The sequence below is a fragment of the Oncorhynchus masou genome, unplaced genomic scaffold (genome assembly GCF_036934945.1).
Source record: "Oncorhynchus masou masou isolate Uvic2021 unplaced genomic scaffold, UVic_Omas_1.1 unplaced_scaffold_575, whole genome shotgun sequence".
NCBI classification, from domain to species: domain Eukaryota; kingdom Metazoa; phylum Chordata; class Actinopteri; order Salmoniformes; family Salmonidae; genus Oncorhynchus; species Oncorhynchus masou.
In genome coordinates, this window is record NW_027012168.1 from 203,740 (window position 1) to 222,932 (window position 19,193).

Below are 19,193 nucleotides of genomic sequence, written 5' to 3' on the forward strand. Positions count from 1 at the left end.
GGATGTAAATAAAGGCTTTGTGTTGGATACACAGTGCGTTCAGAATAGATAGATGACTACTGAATTTACAATGGATGAAATAAAGGTTTTGTTACTGGCCTACACACACAAAAAGTCAGACAAATTATATATTTTGAAATGTTTACACATTACGTTAAAATATATATAAAAGCTGAAATGTCTTCAGTCAATAAGTATTCACCCCCTGTGTCATGTTCTGTTATAATCTCCACCCGGCACAGCCAGAAGAGGACTGGCCACCCCACATAGCCTGGTTCCTCTCCACCCGGCACAGCCAGAAGAGGACTGGCCACCCCACATAGCCTGGTTCCTCTCTACCCGGCACAGCCAGAAGAGGACTGGCCACCCCACATTGCCTGGTTCCTCTCTAGGTTTCTTCCTAGGTTTTGGCCTTTCTAGGGAGTTTTTCCTAGCCACCGTGCTTCTACACCTGCATTGCTTGCTGTTTGGGGTTTTAGGCTGGGTTTCTGTACAGCACTTTGAGATATCAGCTGATGTACGAAGGGCTATATAAATTTGATTTGATTTGATTTATGCCTAAATAAGTTCAGGATTCAAAATGTGCTCAACAAGTCACAAGTTGCCTGGACTCTGTGTGCATAGTGTTTAACATGATTTCTGAACGACTACCTCATGTCTGTTCTCCACACATACAATTATCTGTCAGGTCCCTCAGTCAAGCACAGAATTTCAAAACACAAAGACCAGGGAGGTTTTCCAATGCCTCGCAAAGGGCCCCTATTGTTAGATGGGTAAAAATAAAATAAAAAGCAGACATTGAATATCCGTTAGAGCACGGTGTAGTTACTACACAATGGATGGTGTATCAATACACCCAGTCACTACAACGATACAGGCATCCTTAACTCAGTTGCCGAAGAGGAAGGAAACCGCTCAGGGATTTCACCACGAGGCCAAAGGTGACTTTAAAACAGTTACAGAGTTTAAATGGCTGTGATAGAAAACTGAGGACGGATTAACATTGTAGTTACTCCACAATAGTAATCGATAAGACAGAGTGGAGAGAACATGCATCCTGTTTCCAACAAGCCACTGAATTAAAACGACCTAAAACACAAGGCCAGATATACGCTGGAGTTGCTCACCAACGACCTAAAACACAAGGCCAGATATACACTGGAGTTGCTCACCAACGACCTAAAACACAAGGCCAGATATACACTGGAGTTGCTCACCAACGACCTAAAAGACAAGGCCAGATATACACTGGAGTTGCTTACCAACGACCTAAAAGACAAGGCCAGATATACACTGGAGTTGCTTACCAACGACCTAAAACACAAGGCCAGATATCCACTGGAGTTGCTTACCAACGACCTAAAACACAAGGCCAGACATACACTGGAGTTGCTCACCAACGACCTAAAACACAAGGCCAGATATACACTGGAGTTGCTCACCAACGACCTAAAACACAAGGCCAGACATACACTGGAGTTGCTCACCAACGACCTAAAACACAAGGCCAGATATGCGCTGGAGTTGCTTACCAACGACCTAAAACACAAGGCCAGATATACGCTGGAGTTGCTTACCAACGACCTAAAACACAAGGCCAGACATACGCTGGAGTTGCTCACCAACGACCTAAAACACAAGGCCAGATATACACTGGAGTTGCTTACCAACGACCTAAAACACAAGGCCAGATATACGCTGGAGTTGCTTACCAACGACCTAAAACACAAGGCCAGATATCCACTGGAGTTGCTTACCAACGACCTAAAACACAAGGCCAGATATACACTGGAGTTGCTCACCAACGACCTAAAACACAAGGCCAGATATACACTGGAGTTGCTTACCAACGACCTAAAACACAAGGCCAGATATACACTGGAGTTGCTTACCAACGACCTAAAACACAAGGCCAGATATACACTGGAGTTGCTTACCAACGACCTAAAACACAAGGCCAGATATACACTGGAGTTGCTTACCAACGACCTAAAACACAAGGCCAGATATACACTGGAGTTGCTTACCAACGACCTAAAACACAAGGCCAGATATACACTGGAGTTGCTTACCAACGACCTAAAACACAAGGCCAGATATACACTGGAGTTGCTTACCAACAACCTAAAACACAAGGCCAGATATACACTGGAGTTGCTTACCAACGACCTAAAACACAAGGCCAGATATACACTGGAGTTGCTTACCAACGACCTAAAACACAAGGCCAGATATACACTGGAGTTGCTTACCAACGACCTAAAACACAAGGCCAGACATACACTGGAGTTGCTTACCAACGACCTAAAACACAAGGCCAGACATACACTGGAGTTGCTTACCAACGACCTAAAACACAAGGCCAGATATCCACTGGAGTTGCTCACCAACGACCTAAAACACAAGGCCAGATATCCACTGGAGTTGCTCACCAACGACCTAAAACACAAGGCCAGATATCCACTGGAGTTGCTTACCAACGACCTAAAACACAAGGCCAGATATACACTGGAGTTGCTCACCAACGACCTAAAACACAAGGCCAGATATACACTGGAGTTGCTCACCAACGACCTAAAACACAAGGCCAGATATACACTGGAGTTGCTTACCAACGACCTAAAAGACAAGGCCAGATATACACTGGAGTTGCTCACCAACGACCTAAAACACAAGGCCAGATATACACTGGAGTTGCTTACCAACGACCTAAAACACAAGGCCAGATATACACTGGAGTTGCTTACCAACGACCTAAAACACAAGGCCAGATATACACTGGAGTTGCTTACCAACAACCTAAAACACAAGGCCAGATATACACTGGAGTTGCTTACCAACGACCTAAAACACAAGGCCAGACATACACTGGAGTTGCTCACCAAGAAGACATTGTGGTGAATGTTCCTGAGCAGCCTAGTTACAGTTTTGACTTAAAATAAAAGAATAAAAAATAAATAACATATTAATTTTTTTATTGTCTTGAAAATCTATGGCAAGACTTGAAAATTGCTGTCTAGCAATGATCAACAACCAACTTGACAGAGCTTGAAGAATAATGTGCAAATATTGTACAATCCAGGTGTGCAAAGCTCTTAGAATCTCACTTAGAAAGACTCACAGCTGTAAACGCTGCCAAAGGTGCTTCTACAAAGTATTTGTATTTTTTGGCAGCGTAGCCTAGTGGTTAGAGCGTTGGACTAGTAACCAGCAGGGTATCCTAGTGGTTAGAGCGTTGGACTAGTAACTGAAAGGTTGCAAGATCGAATCCCTGAGCTGACGTTCTGTCGTTCTGCCCCTGAACAAGGTAGCTAACCCACTGTTCCTAGTGCCATCATTGAAAATAAGAATTTGTTCTTAACTGACTTGCCTAGTTAAATAAAGGTTAAAAAAAAAATTTAAATAAAGGTGTGGTTGAATTATGAATCCCCGTTAGTTCCTGCCAAAGCAGCAGTTACTCTTCCTGGGGTCCAGCAAAGTTATTGCAGTTTATACAATTTTCCAAACATTACAATACATTCAAAGATTTCACAACACACTGTGTGTCCTCAGGCCCCTACTCCACCACTACCACATATCTACAACACACTGTGTGTCCTCAGGCCCCTACTCCACCACTACCACATATCTACAACACACTGTGTGTCCTCAGGCCCCTACTCCACCACTACCACATATCTACAACACACTGTGTGCCCTCAGGCCCCTACTCCCACATATCTACAACACACTGTGTGCCCTCAGGCCCCTACTCCACCACTACCACATATCTACAACACACTGTGTGTCCTCAGGCCCCTCCTCCACCACTACCACATATCTACAACACACTGTGTGTCCTCAGGCCCCTACTCCACCACTACCACATATCTACAACACACTGTGAGCCTTCAGGCCCCTACTCCACCACTACCACATATCTACAACACACTGTGTGTCCTCAGGCCCCTCCTCCACCACTACCACATATCTACAACACACTGTGTGTCCTCAGGCCCCTCCTCCACCACTACCACATATCTACAACACACTGTGTGGCCTCAGGCCCCTACTCGACCACTACCACATATCTACAACACACTGTGAGCCTTCAGGCCCCTACTCCACCACTACCACATATCTACAACACACTGTGTGTCCTCAGGCCCCTCCTCCACCACTACCACATATCTACAACACACTGTGTGTCCTCAGGCCCCTACTCCACCACTACCACATATCTACAACACACTGTGTGGCCTCAGGCCCCTACTCGACCACTACCACATATCTACAACACACTGTGTGGCCTCAGGCCCCTACTCCACCACTACCACATATCTACAACACACTGTGAGCCTTCAGGCCCCTACTCCACCACTACCACATATCTACAACACACTGTGTGTCCTCAGGCCCCTCCTCCACCACTACCACATATCTACAACACACTGTGTGTCCTCAGGCCCCTACTCCACCACTACCACATATCTACAACACACTGTGTGGCCTCAGGCCCCTACTCGACCACTACCACATATCTACAACACACTGTGAGCCTTCAGGCCCCTACTCCACCACTACCACATATCTACAACACACTGTGTGTCCTCAGGCCCCTCCTCCACCACTACCACATATCTACAACACACTGTGTGTCCTCAGGCCCCTACTCCACCACTACCACATATCTACAACACACTGTGTGGCCTCAGGCCCCTACTCGACCACTACCACATATCTACAACACACTGTGTGGCCTCAGGCCCCTACTCCACCACTACCACATATCTACAGTACTTAATCCATGTGTACGTGTGTTCATAGCGCATATGTTATCATACGTGTGTGTGTGTATGCATGTGTCTGTGCCTATGTTTGTGTTGCTTCACAGTCCTCGCTGTTCCATAAGGTGTATTTTATCTGTTTAAATGTAATTCTACTGCTTGTATCAGTTACCTGATGTGGAATAGAGTTCCATGTAGTCATGGCTCTATGTAGTACTGTGGAATAGAGTTCCATGTAGTCATGGCTCTATGTAGTACTGTGGAATAGAGTTCCATGTAGTCATGGCTCTATGTAGTACTGTGGAATAGAGTTCCATGTAGTCATGGCTCTATGTAGTACTTTGTGCCTCCCATAGTCTGATCTGGACTTGGAGACTGTGAAGAGACCTCTGGTGGCATGTCTTGTGGGGTAGTCATGGGTGTCTGAGCTGTGTGCCAGTAGTTTAGACAGACAGCTCGGTGCATTCAACATGTCAATACCTCTCATAAATACAAGTAGTGATGAAGTCGTCAATCTCTCCTCCACTTTGAGCCAGGCAAGAGTGACATGCATATTATTAATATTAGCTCTCTGTGTACATCCAAGGGCCAGCCGTGCTGCTGTGTTCTGAGCCATTTGTAATTTTCCTTATGTCCCTTTTTGTGACACCTGACCACATGACTGAAGAGTAGTCAAGGTGCGACAAAACTAGGACCTGTAGGACTTGCCTTGTTGATAGTGCTGTTAAGAAGGTAGAAACTAGTGCCTGTAGGACCTGCCTTGTTGATAGTGCTGTTAAGAAGGTAGAAACTACGACCTGTAGGACCTGCCTTGTTTATAGTGATGTTAAGAAGGTAGAAACTACGACCTGTAGGACCTGCCTTGTTGATAGTGTTGTTAAGAAGGTAGAAACTACCACCTGTACGACCTGCCTTGTTTATAGTGATGTTAAGAAGGTAGAAACTACGACCTGTACGACCTGCCTTGTTTATAGTGATGTTAAGATGGTAGAGCAGAGCTTTATTATGAACAGACTTCTCCCCATCTTAGCTACTGTTGTATCAATATGTTTTGACCATGACAGTTTACAATCTAGTGTTACTCCAAGAAGTTTAGTCATCTCAACTTGCTCAATTACCACATTATATATTACAAGTTTTAGTTGAGGTTGAGTGAGAGTTTTGATCCAAATACAATGCTTTATATATATTTAAGGCTAATTTATTCCTTGCCACCCACTCTGAAACTAACTGCAGCTCTTTGTTAAGTGTTGCAGTCATTTTAGTCGCTGTCGTAGCTGACATGTATAGTGTTGAGTTATCCGAAAACATAGACACAGGCTTTAATCAAAGTCAATGGCGTGTCGTTAGTAAACATTGAAAACAGCAAGGGTCCTAAACAGCTGCCCTGGAGAATGCCTGATTCTATCTGGATGATGTTGGAGAGGCTTCCATTAAAGAACACCCTCTGTTCTGTTAGACATGTAATTCTTCATCCACATTATAGCAGGGGGTGTAAAGCCATAACACATATGTCTTTCCAGCAGCAGACTATGATCAATCATGTCAAGATCTGCACTGAAGTCTAACAAGACAACGTATTGACTCAGGGGTGTGAATACTTATGTAAATTAGATATTTCGGCTTTTCATCTCCAAACCACGTGAGGTGGCTACAGTCTGCGAGGCCGTTCTCCAACATCTCTCACCTGCATGAGGTGGCTACAGTCTATGAGGCTGTTCTCCAACATCTCCTGAGTGATCCATCCCATGGTGCTGTAGAAGTCGTCTGCTGTCTGACAGTACTCTATATGCCTGGGGGATACAGTGTGTAGGGGTTAGGGATACAGTGTGTAGGGGTTAGGGATACAGTGTGTAGGGGTTAGGGATACAGTGTGTAGGGGTTAGGGATACAGTGTGTAGGGGTTAGGGATACAGTGTGTAGGGGTTAGGGATACAGTGTGTAGGGGTTAGGGATACAGTGTGTAGGGGTTAGGGATACAGTGTGTAGGGGTTAGGGTTACAGTGTGTAGGGGTAAGGGATACAGTGTGTAGGGGTAAGGGATACAGTGTGTAGGGGTTAGGGATACAGTGTGTAGGGGTTAGGGTACTCACTCCCCTAGGTGAGACCAGATGGCCAGAGCCACCCTCAGCAGAACCTCAGAACCTTCGAAGAACACAGAGTCCCAGATCTTTAGCACGGTGTTGGGGGGCAGGCACGTAGCAAACATGGTCAGAAACCACTGCATCGTGAACACGTTGGTCAGGGGAGGCTCGTAGCTGCCTGTAAGACACACGCTGGCGTTAGTCAGGTCCGTATCACACGCTGGCGTTAGTCAGGGGAGGTGTAGTGGTCCGTATCACACGCTGGCGTTAGTCAGGGGAGGTGTAGTGGTCCGTGTCACACGCTGGCGTTAGTCAGGTCCGTGTCACACGCTGGCGTTAGTCAGGTCCGTGTCACACGCTGGCGTTAGTCAGGTCCGTGTCACACGCTGGCGTTAGTCAGGTCCGTGTCACACGCTGGCGTTAGTCAGGTCCGTGTCACACGCTGGCGTTAGTCAGGTCCGTGTCACACGCTGGCGTTAGTCAGGTCCGTGTCACACGCTGGCGTTAGTCAGGTCCGTGTCACACGCTGGCGTTAGTCAGGTCCGTGTCACACGCTGGCGTTAGTCAGGTCCGTGTCACACGCTGGCGTTAGTCAGGTCCGTGTCACACGCTGGCGTTAGTCTGGTCCGTGTCACACGCTGGCGTTAGTCTGGTCCGTGTCACACGCTGGCGTTAGTCAGGTCCGTGTCACACGCTGGCGTTAGTCAGGTCCGTATCACACGCTGGCGTTAGTCTGGTCCGTATCACACGCTGGCGTTAGTCTGGTCCGTGTCACACGCTGGCGTTAGTCTGGTCCGTGTCACACGCTGGCGTTAGTCAGGTCCGTGTCACACGCTGGCGTTAGTCAGGTCCGTATCACACGCTGGCGTTAGTCTGGTCCGTATCCACGCTGGCGTTAGTCAGGGAGTTGTAGTGGTCCGTATCACACGCTGGCGTTAGTCAGGTCCGTGTCACACGCTGGCGTTAGTCAGGTCCGTGTCACACGCTGGCGTTAGTCAGGTCCGTATCACACGCTGGCGTTAGTCTGGTCCGTATCACACGCTGGCGTTAGTCAGGGGAGTTGTAGTGGCCCGTATCACACGCTGGCGTTAGTCTGGTCCGTATCACACGCTGGCGTTAGTCAGGGGAGTTGTAGTGGCCCGTATCACACGCTGGCGTTAGTCAGGTCCGTATCACACGCTGGCGTTAGTCAGGGGAGTTGTAGTGGTCCGTATCACACGCTGGCGTTAGTCAGGTCCGTGTCACACGCTGGCGTTAGTCTGGTCCGTATCACACGCTGGCGTTAGTCAGGTCCGTATCACATGCTGGCGTTAGTCAGGTCCGTATCACACGCTGGTGTTAGTCTGGGGAGTTGTAGTGGTCCGTGTCACATGCTGGCATTAGTCAGGGGAGTTGTAGAGGTCCGTATGACAGAGACAGACAGACCCACCTCCAGCCTCTCTATCAGCAGTCTTCTGCAGGAGGTGTAGGTGCTGTGAGAGATGAGGCAGCTTCATCCTCAGGAGATCTCTAAACACAGCCATGTCCACAGACAGAGAACGCAGGTTGTTGGCAAAATAACTCTGGTAGCACCTTGTCTATCAGGTAGATCATCACCTGGAGGAGAGACGGAGGATCAGTTAGAATGACTACAACAGATAAATCAACCCCTTTCAGAGCAGTGTTGGAGTGTAATAAATCATCCCCTTTCACAGCAGTGTTGGAGTGTAATAAATCATCCACTTTCACAGCAGTGTTGGAGTGTAATAAATCATCCCCTTTCAGAGCAGTGTTGGAGTATAATAAATCAACCCCTTTCAGAGCAGTGTTGGAGTGTAATAAATCATCCCCTTTCACAGCAGTGTTGGAGTGTAATAAATCATCCCCTTTCAGAGCAGTGTTGGAGTGTAATAAATCATCCCCTTTCACAGCAGTGTTGGAGTGTAATAAATCATCCCCTTTCAGAGCAGTGTTGGAGTGTAATAAATCATCCCCTTTCACAGCAGTGTTGGAGTGTAATAAATCATCCCCTTTCACAGCAGTGTTGGAGTGTAATAAATCATCCCCTTTCAGAGCAGTGTTGGAGTGTAATAAATCATCCCCTTTCACAGCAGTGTTGGAGTGTAATAAATCATCCCCTTTCACAGCAGTGTTGTTGTGTACCTTGAGTGCGTGGCTCTCGTTGCCCTCTGTAACCTCCAGTATGAGCGCTGCCAGTACGTTGAAGCCCTGACAGTATCCTACAGCCTTATTCCAGCGAGCGTACGCCAGGAGTACCCTCTTCAGCACCACCCGGTCCTGCTCTCCCTCCTGGCCGGAGTATGAACTACAACCTGTCCTGTGTAGGTCCTAATGAACAACAAGACTTTATTCATCCAAACCAGAGGACTGCATTTATTGATATAACACAACACAGTTTTACACACACACACAGAGAGACAGAGAGACAGAGACACAGAGAAAGGAGAGACAGAGAGGAGAGACAGAAAGGAGAGACAGAAAGGAGAGACAGAAAGGAGAGACAGAAAGGAGAGACAGAAAGGAGAGGGGTATGGACCTTGTCCTGCTAATTCATGGTTCTCTCTGAACAAGGGAAGGAGGGAACAGCTGTTGTTTTCCATGATGCATTCCATGTACAAATACCCTGCTACACAAACATCAGTCTGGGTGTTACCTTAACAATCTGGATGCCCAGTGAGTCATCGTCAGGGTTACTGCGTTCGTTGAAAGTGAAGCGGAGAGTTTTGTCCCAGTCGATAGAGATACTGTGGAGGTACTGATCAGCTAGAGTCAGCCATACCTGGAGAACACAGAGTATTCATATTTACACAGTAATACTGTACACACTAGTGCTTAGACGACACACAGTAAAGAGTCCTGACAGAGGAGACTCACAGTAAAGAGCCCTGACAGAGGAGACTCACAGTAAAGAGCCCTGACAGAGGAGACTCACAGTAAAGAGCCCTGACAGAGGAGACACACAGTAAAGAGCCCTGACAGAGGAGACACACAGTAAAGAGCCCTGACAGAGGAGACACACAGTAAAGAGCCCTGACAGAGGAGACACACAGTAAAGAGCCCTGACAGAGGAGACACACAGTAAAGAGCCCTGACAGAGGAGACACACAGTAAAGAGCCCTGACAGAGGAGACACACAGTAAAGAGCCCTGACAGAGACACACAGTAAAGAGCCCTGACAGAGACACACAGTAAAGAGCCCTGACAGAGGAGACACACAGTAAAGAGCCCTGACAAAGGAGACACACAGTAAAGAGCCCTGACAGAGGAGACACACAGTAAAGAGCCCTGACAGAGGAGACACACAGTAAAGAGCCCTGACAGAGGAGACACACAGTAAAGAGCCCTGACAGAGGAGACACACAGTAAAGAGCCCTGACAGAGGAGACGCACAGTAAAGAGCCCTGACAGAGGAGACTCACAGTAAAGAGCCCTGACAGAGGAGACACACAGTAAAGAGCCCTGACAGAGGAGACTCACAGTAAAGAGCCCTGACAGAGGAGACTCACAGTAAAGAGCCCTGACAGAGGAGACTCACAGTAAAGAGTCCTGACAGAGACACACAGTAAAGAGCCCTGACAGAGGAGACACACAGTAAAGAGCCCTGACAGAGGAGACACACAGTAAAGAGCCCTGACAAAGGAGACACACAGTAAAGAGCCCTGACAAAGGAGACACACAGTAAAGAGCCCTGACAAAGGAGACACACCGTAAAGAGTCCTGACAAAGGAGACACACAGTAAAGAGCCCTGACAAAGGAGACACACCGTAAAGAGTCCTGACAGAGGAGACTCACAGTAAAGAGCCCTGACAGAGGAGACTCACAGTAAAGAGTCCTGACAGAGGAGACTCACAGTAAAGAGCCCTGACAGAGGAGACACACAGTAAAGAGCCCTGACAGAGGAGACTCACAGTAAAGAGCCCTGACAGAGGAGACTCACAGTAAAGAGCCCTGACAGAGGAGACACACAGTAGATATACATAAAAATACAAAACATAACAAGTTATAGTTCACAGAAGGAAATCAGTCAACTGAAATAAATAAATTAGGGCCTAATCTATGGATTTCACATGACTGGGCAGGCGCACAGCAATGGGTGGGCATAGGGCCACCCACAGGGGAGCCAGGCCCAGCCAATCAGAATTACTCTGTTCCCACAAAGGGTCTTTATTACAGACAGAAATACTCCTCAGTTTCATCAGTTGTTCGGCTGGTCTAAGACGACCCCGCAGGTGAAGAAGCCAGGGGCCGTCTCTGAAGGAGAGAGATGGTGCTTCGGGCAAGGTGACCAGGGACACTAGTTTGGTTAAACAGAACAAATATGACATACGCAGATTGATCAAGATGGCAAAGCAGAAGTATAGGACAAAGTGGAGGAGCAATTGAGCGGGTCGGACACGAGGCGTTTGTGGCAGAGGCTCCTAACTTTCACGGATTACAAAAAAAGCCAGCCATGTCGCGGCATTGAGTTTTGGCAAGTCGTTTAGGACATCTAGTTTGTGCATTACATAAGTAATTTTTCCAACTATTGTTTCCAGACAGATAATTTCACTTGTAATACACTGTATTGCAATTCCAGTGGGTCAGAAGTTTGCATACACTAAGTTGACTGTGCCTTTAAACAGCTTGGAACATTCCAGAAAATTATGTCATGGCTTTAGAAGCTTCTGATAGGCTAATTGACATCATTTGAGTCAATTGGAGGTGTACCTGTGGATGTATTTCAAGGCCTACATTCAAACTCAGTGCCTCTTTGCTTGACATGGGAAAATCAAAAGAAATCAGCCAAGACCTCAGAAAAAACATTGTAGACCTCCACAAGTCTGGTTCAACCTCGGGAGCAATTTCCAAATGCCTGAAGGTACCAAGTTCATCTGTACAAACAATAGTACGTAAGTAGAAACACCATGGGACCACGCAGCCATCATACCGCTCAGGAAGGAGACGCGTTCGGTCTCCTAGAGATTAATGTACTTTGGTGCGAAAAGTGCAAATCAATCCCAGAACAACAGCAAAGGACCTTGAAGATGCTGGAGGAAACGGGTACAAAAGTATCTATATCCACAGTAAAACAAGTCCTATATCGACATAACCTGAAAGGCCGCTCAGCAAGAAAGAAGCCACTGCTCCAAAACCTCTATAAAAAAAAACAGACTACGGTTTGCAACTGCACATAGGGGCAAAGATCATACTTTTTGAAGAAATGTCCTCTGGTCTGATGAGACAAAAATAGAACTGTTTGGTCATAATGAGGCTTGCAAGCCGAAGAACACCATCCTAACTGTGAAGCACGGGGGTGGCAGCATCATGTTGTGGGGGTGCTTTGCTGCAGGAGGGACTGGTGCACTTCACAAAATAGATGTGATAGTGTCAAGGGCAGTTTTTAAAAATCCCCACTGTCTGACACTTTAAGTCTGGGCTAAGCTATTTCTTTTCACCTCTCTGCCTACTGTATGTCGTGGGCGGCGTTTCCTGTCGGACAGAGTGGTGAATGATTGACCTGCTAACAAGGCAAATCCAGGGGAACATAACGAGCACATATTATTCATGATTCAGAGGGAGCAGTCGAACATAATGAGCACACATTAATCATTCATGATTCAGAGGGAGCAGTCGAACATAATGAGCACGCATGAATCATTCATGATTCAGAGGGAGCAGTCGAACATAATGAGCATGCATGAACCATTCATGATTCCACTAGTTCAGAGGTAGGCACGATTAGAACTCAGGTCAAGAAGCCTTCTCAGCGTTGATCAACGTAATAAATGGGTAAGCGATAATTAACTAAACTGGTTGACCAGACGGCCTACAGAGAGGAGGTAGGCAGTCTGACGGTGTGGTGTCAGGTCAACAACCTCTCCCTGAACATCAGCAAAGAAGCTGATTGTTGACTTCAGGAGGACCCAGGCTGGGCATGTCCCCGTCCTCATCATTCGGCATCCGTGAAGACTGTCAAAAAACCTCAAGTTCCTCTGCGTACCCATCTCAGAGGAGCTGAAATGGTCAAACCACACTGACACCGTAGCGAAGGCGGCACGACGGCGACTCTTCAACCACAGGAAGCTGAAGAAATTCAGCCTGTCCCAGTGGGCCCTCACAGTGATCTACAGGAGAGTTAGCTAGCATGCTCGAGTTGTAATGGCTGCATTACCACCTAGCTAATGCACAGGTATTTCCATGGTAACAGACAAACCGACAGCCATCAAAATACTGCTTGTCCTGCACATCTGATGTGTTTCATTCTGTCTACAGTCATTATAAACACCAATCAACTGGGACCCCTGGCTGGCCAGTCAGAATAAACACCAATCAACTGGGACCCCTGGCTGGCCAGTCAGAATAAACACCAATCAACTGGGACCGCTGGCTGGCCAGTCAGAATAAACACCAATCAACTGGGACCGCTGGCTGGCCAGTCAGAATAAACACCAATCAACTGGGACCGCTGGCTGGCCAGTCAGAATAAACACCAATCAACTGGGACCGCTGGCTGGCCAGTCAGAATAAACACCAATCAACTGGGACCGCTGGCTGGCCAGTCAGAATAAACACCAATCAACTGGGACCCCTGGCTGGCCAGTCAGAATAAACACCAATCAACTGGGACCGCTGGCTGGCCAGTCAGAATAAACACCAATCAACTGGGACCGCTGGCTGGCCAGTCAGAATAAACACCAATCAACTGGGACCGCTGGCTGGCCAGTCAGAATAAACACCAATCAACTGGGACCGCTGGCTGGCCAGTCAGAATAAACACCAATCAACTGGGACCCCTGGCTGGACAGTCAGAATAAACAGCACTAGAGAGATGGGAAGAACCATCACATCGGTTATATCAGTAGCACTACAATGACGTACCCTCTTCCTCCACTCTTTAGGGATGCCTGTAGGAAGTCTGACCACAGCCTTCAGAGCATCATACCACTGGGGAGAGAGAACACACAGATCAGATTCACACAGATCAGATCCACATAAATATGATACACACACACCTGAAACGGGGCTAAAGATGTGATGGGACACGACCATACTGACCTGTTGGAAGCCGTTCTTGCCCAGAGAAGGTTCGATGGTGAACTTTAACCTGGTGTCCACTCCTACAGAGAACAATGTACAGACTAAAGAACTCCACAGTAGCAGACCGGTCAGTCACCACACACAAGCTCTCTAACGAGGCCTACTGACTAATCAGGTACATGATATCATCAGTCTCAGTACAGTGACATGCGGGGAGGAAAATAAGCGCGTCCATTACTAATGACGTCACTGCTATCCGTGTGCACCTGGGCTCAACAAATCACATGTAATGACGTCACTGCTATCCGTGTGCACCTGGGCTAAACAAATCACATTTATCATAGTACTCAAACATGGCGATGTGGAAATATATTAGTGACAATGACTTTGCGTTCTTCCAATGATTTACTCTTAATCTGTTTTCAGCACCACCGAACAGCTGTGAGGTGCTAGGCTCTCTGGGGCTATTCATTAAGCTAATTCTGTTGCAAAACGTTTCTTAAAACGGGAGCAAACATAACTAAAACAGGGTGGCATCTACCCGGATTTGTCCAATAAAAACTATCGTTTTGCTCTGTTTGTCTCCGTTTGGTTCTTAAACGGTAAACGTTTCCATGACGAATTCACCCCAGGTTGTGTTTTATTAGATGTTGCTGTCCGCCACTGTGGTGCTGAATCCTTTCCGGTTTCGCTCTCGAGTTACACTACAACAAGTCCTAACGACAACAACCTGACGCTCTGAAACTCACACAACGGAAGTAACGAAACTATAACCCAGATCAGAGCATCCTTAAATGAAACAAACGAGAATGATTCAGACTGAACCCGTTCCTCCAGCCCCAACCTGTCTGGCGGCCAGCCAGCGACCACACAGCCGCCATTTGCCCCGCACGGCTTCATGCTACCAGCTCACACCGGTCTCTCTAACTCTCCCCACCTACACTAACCTTTTATACAGTTTAGAGTATAGCTCCAACCTGGGTCTCTCTGAGCGCTGTCTGTCTCCTCCATGTTGAGATCTGGTCAGGTCTTCTATAGCTGGCCACCAGAGTCGCCCCGACACTGTGTTTACATTACAGCGACCCTGACACCCTCCTCCTAGAGATAGATATGACTAGACCTATGGGCTAGGCTACATCGGACAGCAGCATCCAATACGACATGAAGGAATTCAACTACAGGGCTTTAGTTATATCAGTCATATCAGCCCTAACACACGGTTGATAGGGAATCACATGAAGGAAAAACCTTGTAAACTATCGCCATGATTTCAGAACCACAATGAATGAACAACCCCCATGACGCCACCACAACTAGCAGTGACATGTTATTCTGTACAGACAAGACCACAGCGTTCCCTCCCCTGAGACAAAAACGAACAGAGTATCAATCAGGCTAGAGCTGAACGGGCTCCGTTCCGTCACCTGGCTCGAGCGTGCAGAGCAGACGGGGCGCTCTCCGGGAGATTCCGTTCCTTTTCTTCAGGACGTTACTGATGATGTTACCGACACCGCTCGAACCCTGCCGCAACACACACGGCCCAGACCGAGCCCTCCTCCCCGCGTTAAACCGGGCCTGCTTCATTTCCCAATCAAACCGAAACACGCACCGTGTAGCCTAAAAGTTATTGTTGGTAGACTACATTGATGTTTATTCCCCTTTGTGCGCTGCTTCAATCTAAAAATGTCCGTTATTCCCTCCGTCCCACGCGAATCCCGTTACCCAGCTGCTCCACGACAGCCCGATGTCTTCCAGGGAGCAGGGAGGTTGATCAATCACATTGATCTTTCCGTCTCCGGTCCAACCCAAGAACTGTCAACAGTCTCGCGCACACAGGAAATGGCCTTGATGTCCGATCCATCCAGGAGGAAATCGCGCGCAATTATGCCTTTAAAACATTGATTCAAGAGTTGCTAGAATATATAGATCTGTCTTAATCGATGATCAGATCTCCCTCTAACCATACGGAGGAGATGCGGCTCTGCAGCTGTCTCAGGAGCTGCTGCCCGGGTATACACTCCTACCCAGCGTCACAGGGAGGGAGGGAGGGAAGGATGCGGTATGGTGGCGGGAGGAGAAGAAAGCCGTGATGAAGTAATGTGAAGGGAGGGGTGGAGAGGGGAAGCTCGGGAGAGCAACAACCCCAAAAAGAGAGCCATTGTGAATGGAGAGACAGTCATCGCTGCTACATCACTAGATAACAAGGCATGTCTCAGCCAGATGACTTCAGGTAGAGGTACTGTAACATGCTGCTGGTCCTGTGAGAAGACAAGTCCCACTTTACACACTGTTCCTACATACTATACCTCCATGGTAGGTGCCATGTTGATCCCTGTTCCTACATACTATACCTCCATGGTAGGTGCCGTGTTGATCCCTGTTCCTACATACTATACCTCCATGGTAGGTGCCGTGTTGATCCCTGTTCCTACATACTATACCTCCATGGTAGGTGCCATGTTGATCCCTGTTCCTACATACTATACCTCCATGGTAGGTGCCATGCTGATCCCTGTTCCTACATACTATACCTCCATGGTAGGTGCCATGTTGATCCCTGTTCCTACATACTATACCTCCATGGTAGGTGCCATGTTGATCCCTGTTCCTACATACTATACCTCCATGGTAGGTGCCATGTTGATCCCTGTTCCTACATACTATACCTCCATGGTAGGTGCCATGTTGATCCCTGTTCCTACATACTATACCTCCATGGTAGGTGCCATGTTGATCCCTGTTCCTACATACTATACCTCCATGGTAGGTGCCATGTTGATCCCTGTTCCTACATACTATACCTCCATGGTAGGTGCCATGTTGATCCCTGTTCCTACATACTATACCTCCATGGTAGGTGCCATGCTGCATGTTGATCAAACAGAGAAAGACATTAAGAAAAGTGAGCTGTAAGAATGGAGTAAGCAGATGTACAGATCCTGCACTTGCCTGTCTACAGCTCCACATCTACTGTAGATCATGGAGCCCTGCTGGAAAGTACTGTGTGAAAACAACCTATCCAAGCAGACTTAGATCCCCGTCTGGGTGGGCACTGGGCAGGATATTGAGGAATGGTGTATGTAGGTTATAATATGGTGCTGAGACGTGGAACATGCTCGTCTACTCAGCTCTCTGGGGGAAACACCCATACCACTTCCTGGTTAATAAGAGCAAACCTGCACAGCCAACATCCATCCACCCCTGAAGACAATGACATCACCAACTGAAGGGGGGACATCCATCCACCCCTGAAGACAATGACATCACCAACTGAAGGGGGGGGCAGACATCCATCCAACCTGAAGACAATGACATCACCAACTGAGGGGGGGCAAACATCCATCCACCCTGAAGCAAATGACATCACCAACTGAGGAGGGGGGGGGGCAAACATCCATCCAACCTGAAGACAATGACATCACCAACTGAGGGGGGGGGGCAAACATCCATCCACCCTGAAGACAATGACATCACCAACTGAGGGGGGCAAACATCCATCCACCCTGAAGCAAATGACATCACCAACTGAGGGAGGGGGGGCAAACATCCATCCAACCTGAAGACAATGACATCACCAACTGAGGGGGGGCAGACATCCATCCAACCTGAAGACAATGACATCACCAACTGAAGGGGGGCAAACATCCATCCACCCTGAAGACAATGACATCACCAACTGAGGGAGGGGGGCAAACATCCATCCACCCTGAAGATAATGACATCACCAACTGAGGGGGGGCAAACATCCATCCACCCTGAAGACAATGACATCACCAACTGAGGGAGGGGGGGCAAACATCCATCCAACCTGAAGACAATGACATCACCAACTGAGGGGGCAAACATCCATCCACCCTGAAGACAATGACATCACCAACTGAGGGGGGGCAAACATCCATCCACCCTGAAGATAATGACATCACCAACTGAGGGGGGGCAAACATCCATCCACCCTGAAGACAATGACATCACCAACTGAGGGGGGGCAAACATCCATCCACCCTGAAGACAATGACATCACCAACTGAAGGGGGGGCAAACATCCATCCACCCTGAAGACAATGACATCACCAACTGAGGGGGGGCAAACATCCATCCACCCTGAAGACAATGACATCACCAACTGAGGGAGGGGGGGGGGCAAACATCCATCCAACCTGAAGACAATGACATCACCAACTGAGGGAGGGGGGGGGGGGGGCAAACATCCATCCACCCTGAAGACAATGACATCACCAACTGAGGGAGGGGGGGGCAAACATCCATCCAACCTGAAGACAATGACATCACCAACTGAGGGGGGGCAAACATCCATCCACCCTGAAGACAATGACATCACCAACTGAGGGGGGCAAACATCCATCCACCCTGAAGATAATGACATCACCAACTGAGGGGGCAAACATCCATCCACCCTGAAGACAATGACATCACCAACTGAGGGGGGGCAAACATCCATCCACCCTGAAGACAATGACATCACCAACTGAAGGGGGGGGCAAACATCCATCCACCCTGAAGACAATGACATCACCAACTGAGGGAGGGGGGGCAAACATCCATCCAACCTGAAGACAATGACATCACCAACTGAGGGGGGGCAAACATCCATCCACCCTGAAGACAATGACATCACCAACTGAGGGGGGGCAAACATCCATCCACCCTGAAGACAATGACATCACCAACTGAGGGAGGGGGGGGGGCAAACATCCATCCAACCTGAAGACAATGACATCACCAACTGAGGGGGGCAAACATCCATCCACCCTGAAGACAATGACATCACCAACTGAAGGGGGCAAACATCCATCCACCCTGAAGACAATGACATCACCAACTGAGGGGGGGCAAACATCCATCCAACCTGAAGACAATGACATCACCAACTGAGGGGGGGGCAGACATCCATCCAACCTGAAGACAATGACATCACCAACTGAGGGGGGGGGGGGCAAACATCCATCCAACCTGAAGACAATGACATCACCAACTGAGGGGGGGGGGCAAACATCCATCCAACCTGAAGACAATGACATCACCAACTGAGGGGGGGGCAGACATCCATCCAACCTGAAGACAATGACATCACCAACTGAGGGGGGGCAAACATCCATCCAACCTGAAGACAATGACATCACCAACTGAGGGGGGGGGCAAACATCCATCCACCCTGAAGACAATGACATCACCAACTGAGGGAGGTGGGGGGGGCAAACATCCATCCAACCTGAAGACAATGACATCACCAACTGAGGGGGGGCAAACATCCATCCACCCTGAAGACAATGACATCACCAACTGAAGGGGGGCAAACATCCATCC

At 48.2% G+C, this 19,193-nt stretch overlaps 1 protein-coding gene across 1 annotated transcript in view; it reads right to left on the reverse strand.

The window, feature by feature from the left end:
• The window catches only part of LOC135536210 (TBC1 domain family member 30-like), a 163,659-nt gene that overhangs the window by 120,266 nt on the left and 24,200 nt on the right, over nucleotides 1-19,193 (reverse strand). Inside the window, 8 exon segments of the mRNA XM_064962583.1 lie at nucleotides 6,454-6,559; nucleotides 6,860-7,028; nucleotides 8,280-8,413; nucleotides 8,415-8,446; nucleotides 8,993-9,178; nucleotides 9,504-9,629; nucleotides 13,710-13,775; nucleotides 13,887-13,948. Of these exon segments, the coding sequence (XP_064818655.1) occupies nucleotides 6,454-6,559; nucleotides 6,860-7,028; nucleotides 8,280-8,413; nucleotides 8,415-8,446; nucleotides 8,993-9,178; nucleotides 9,504-9,629; nucleotides 13,710-13,775; nucleotides 13,887-13,948 (881 nt within the window).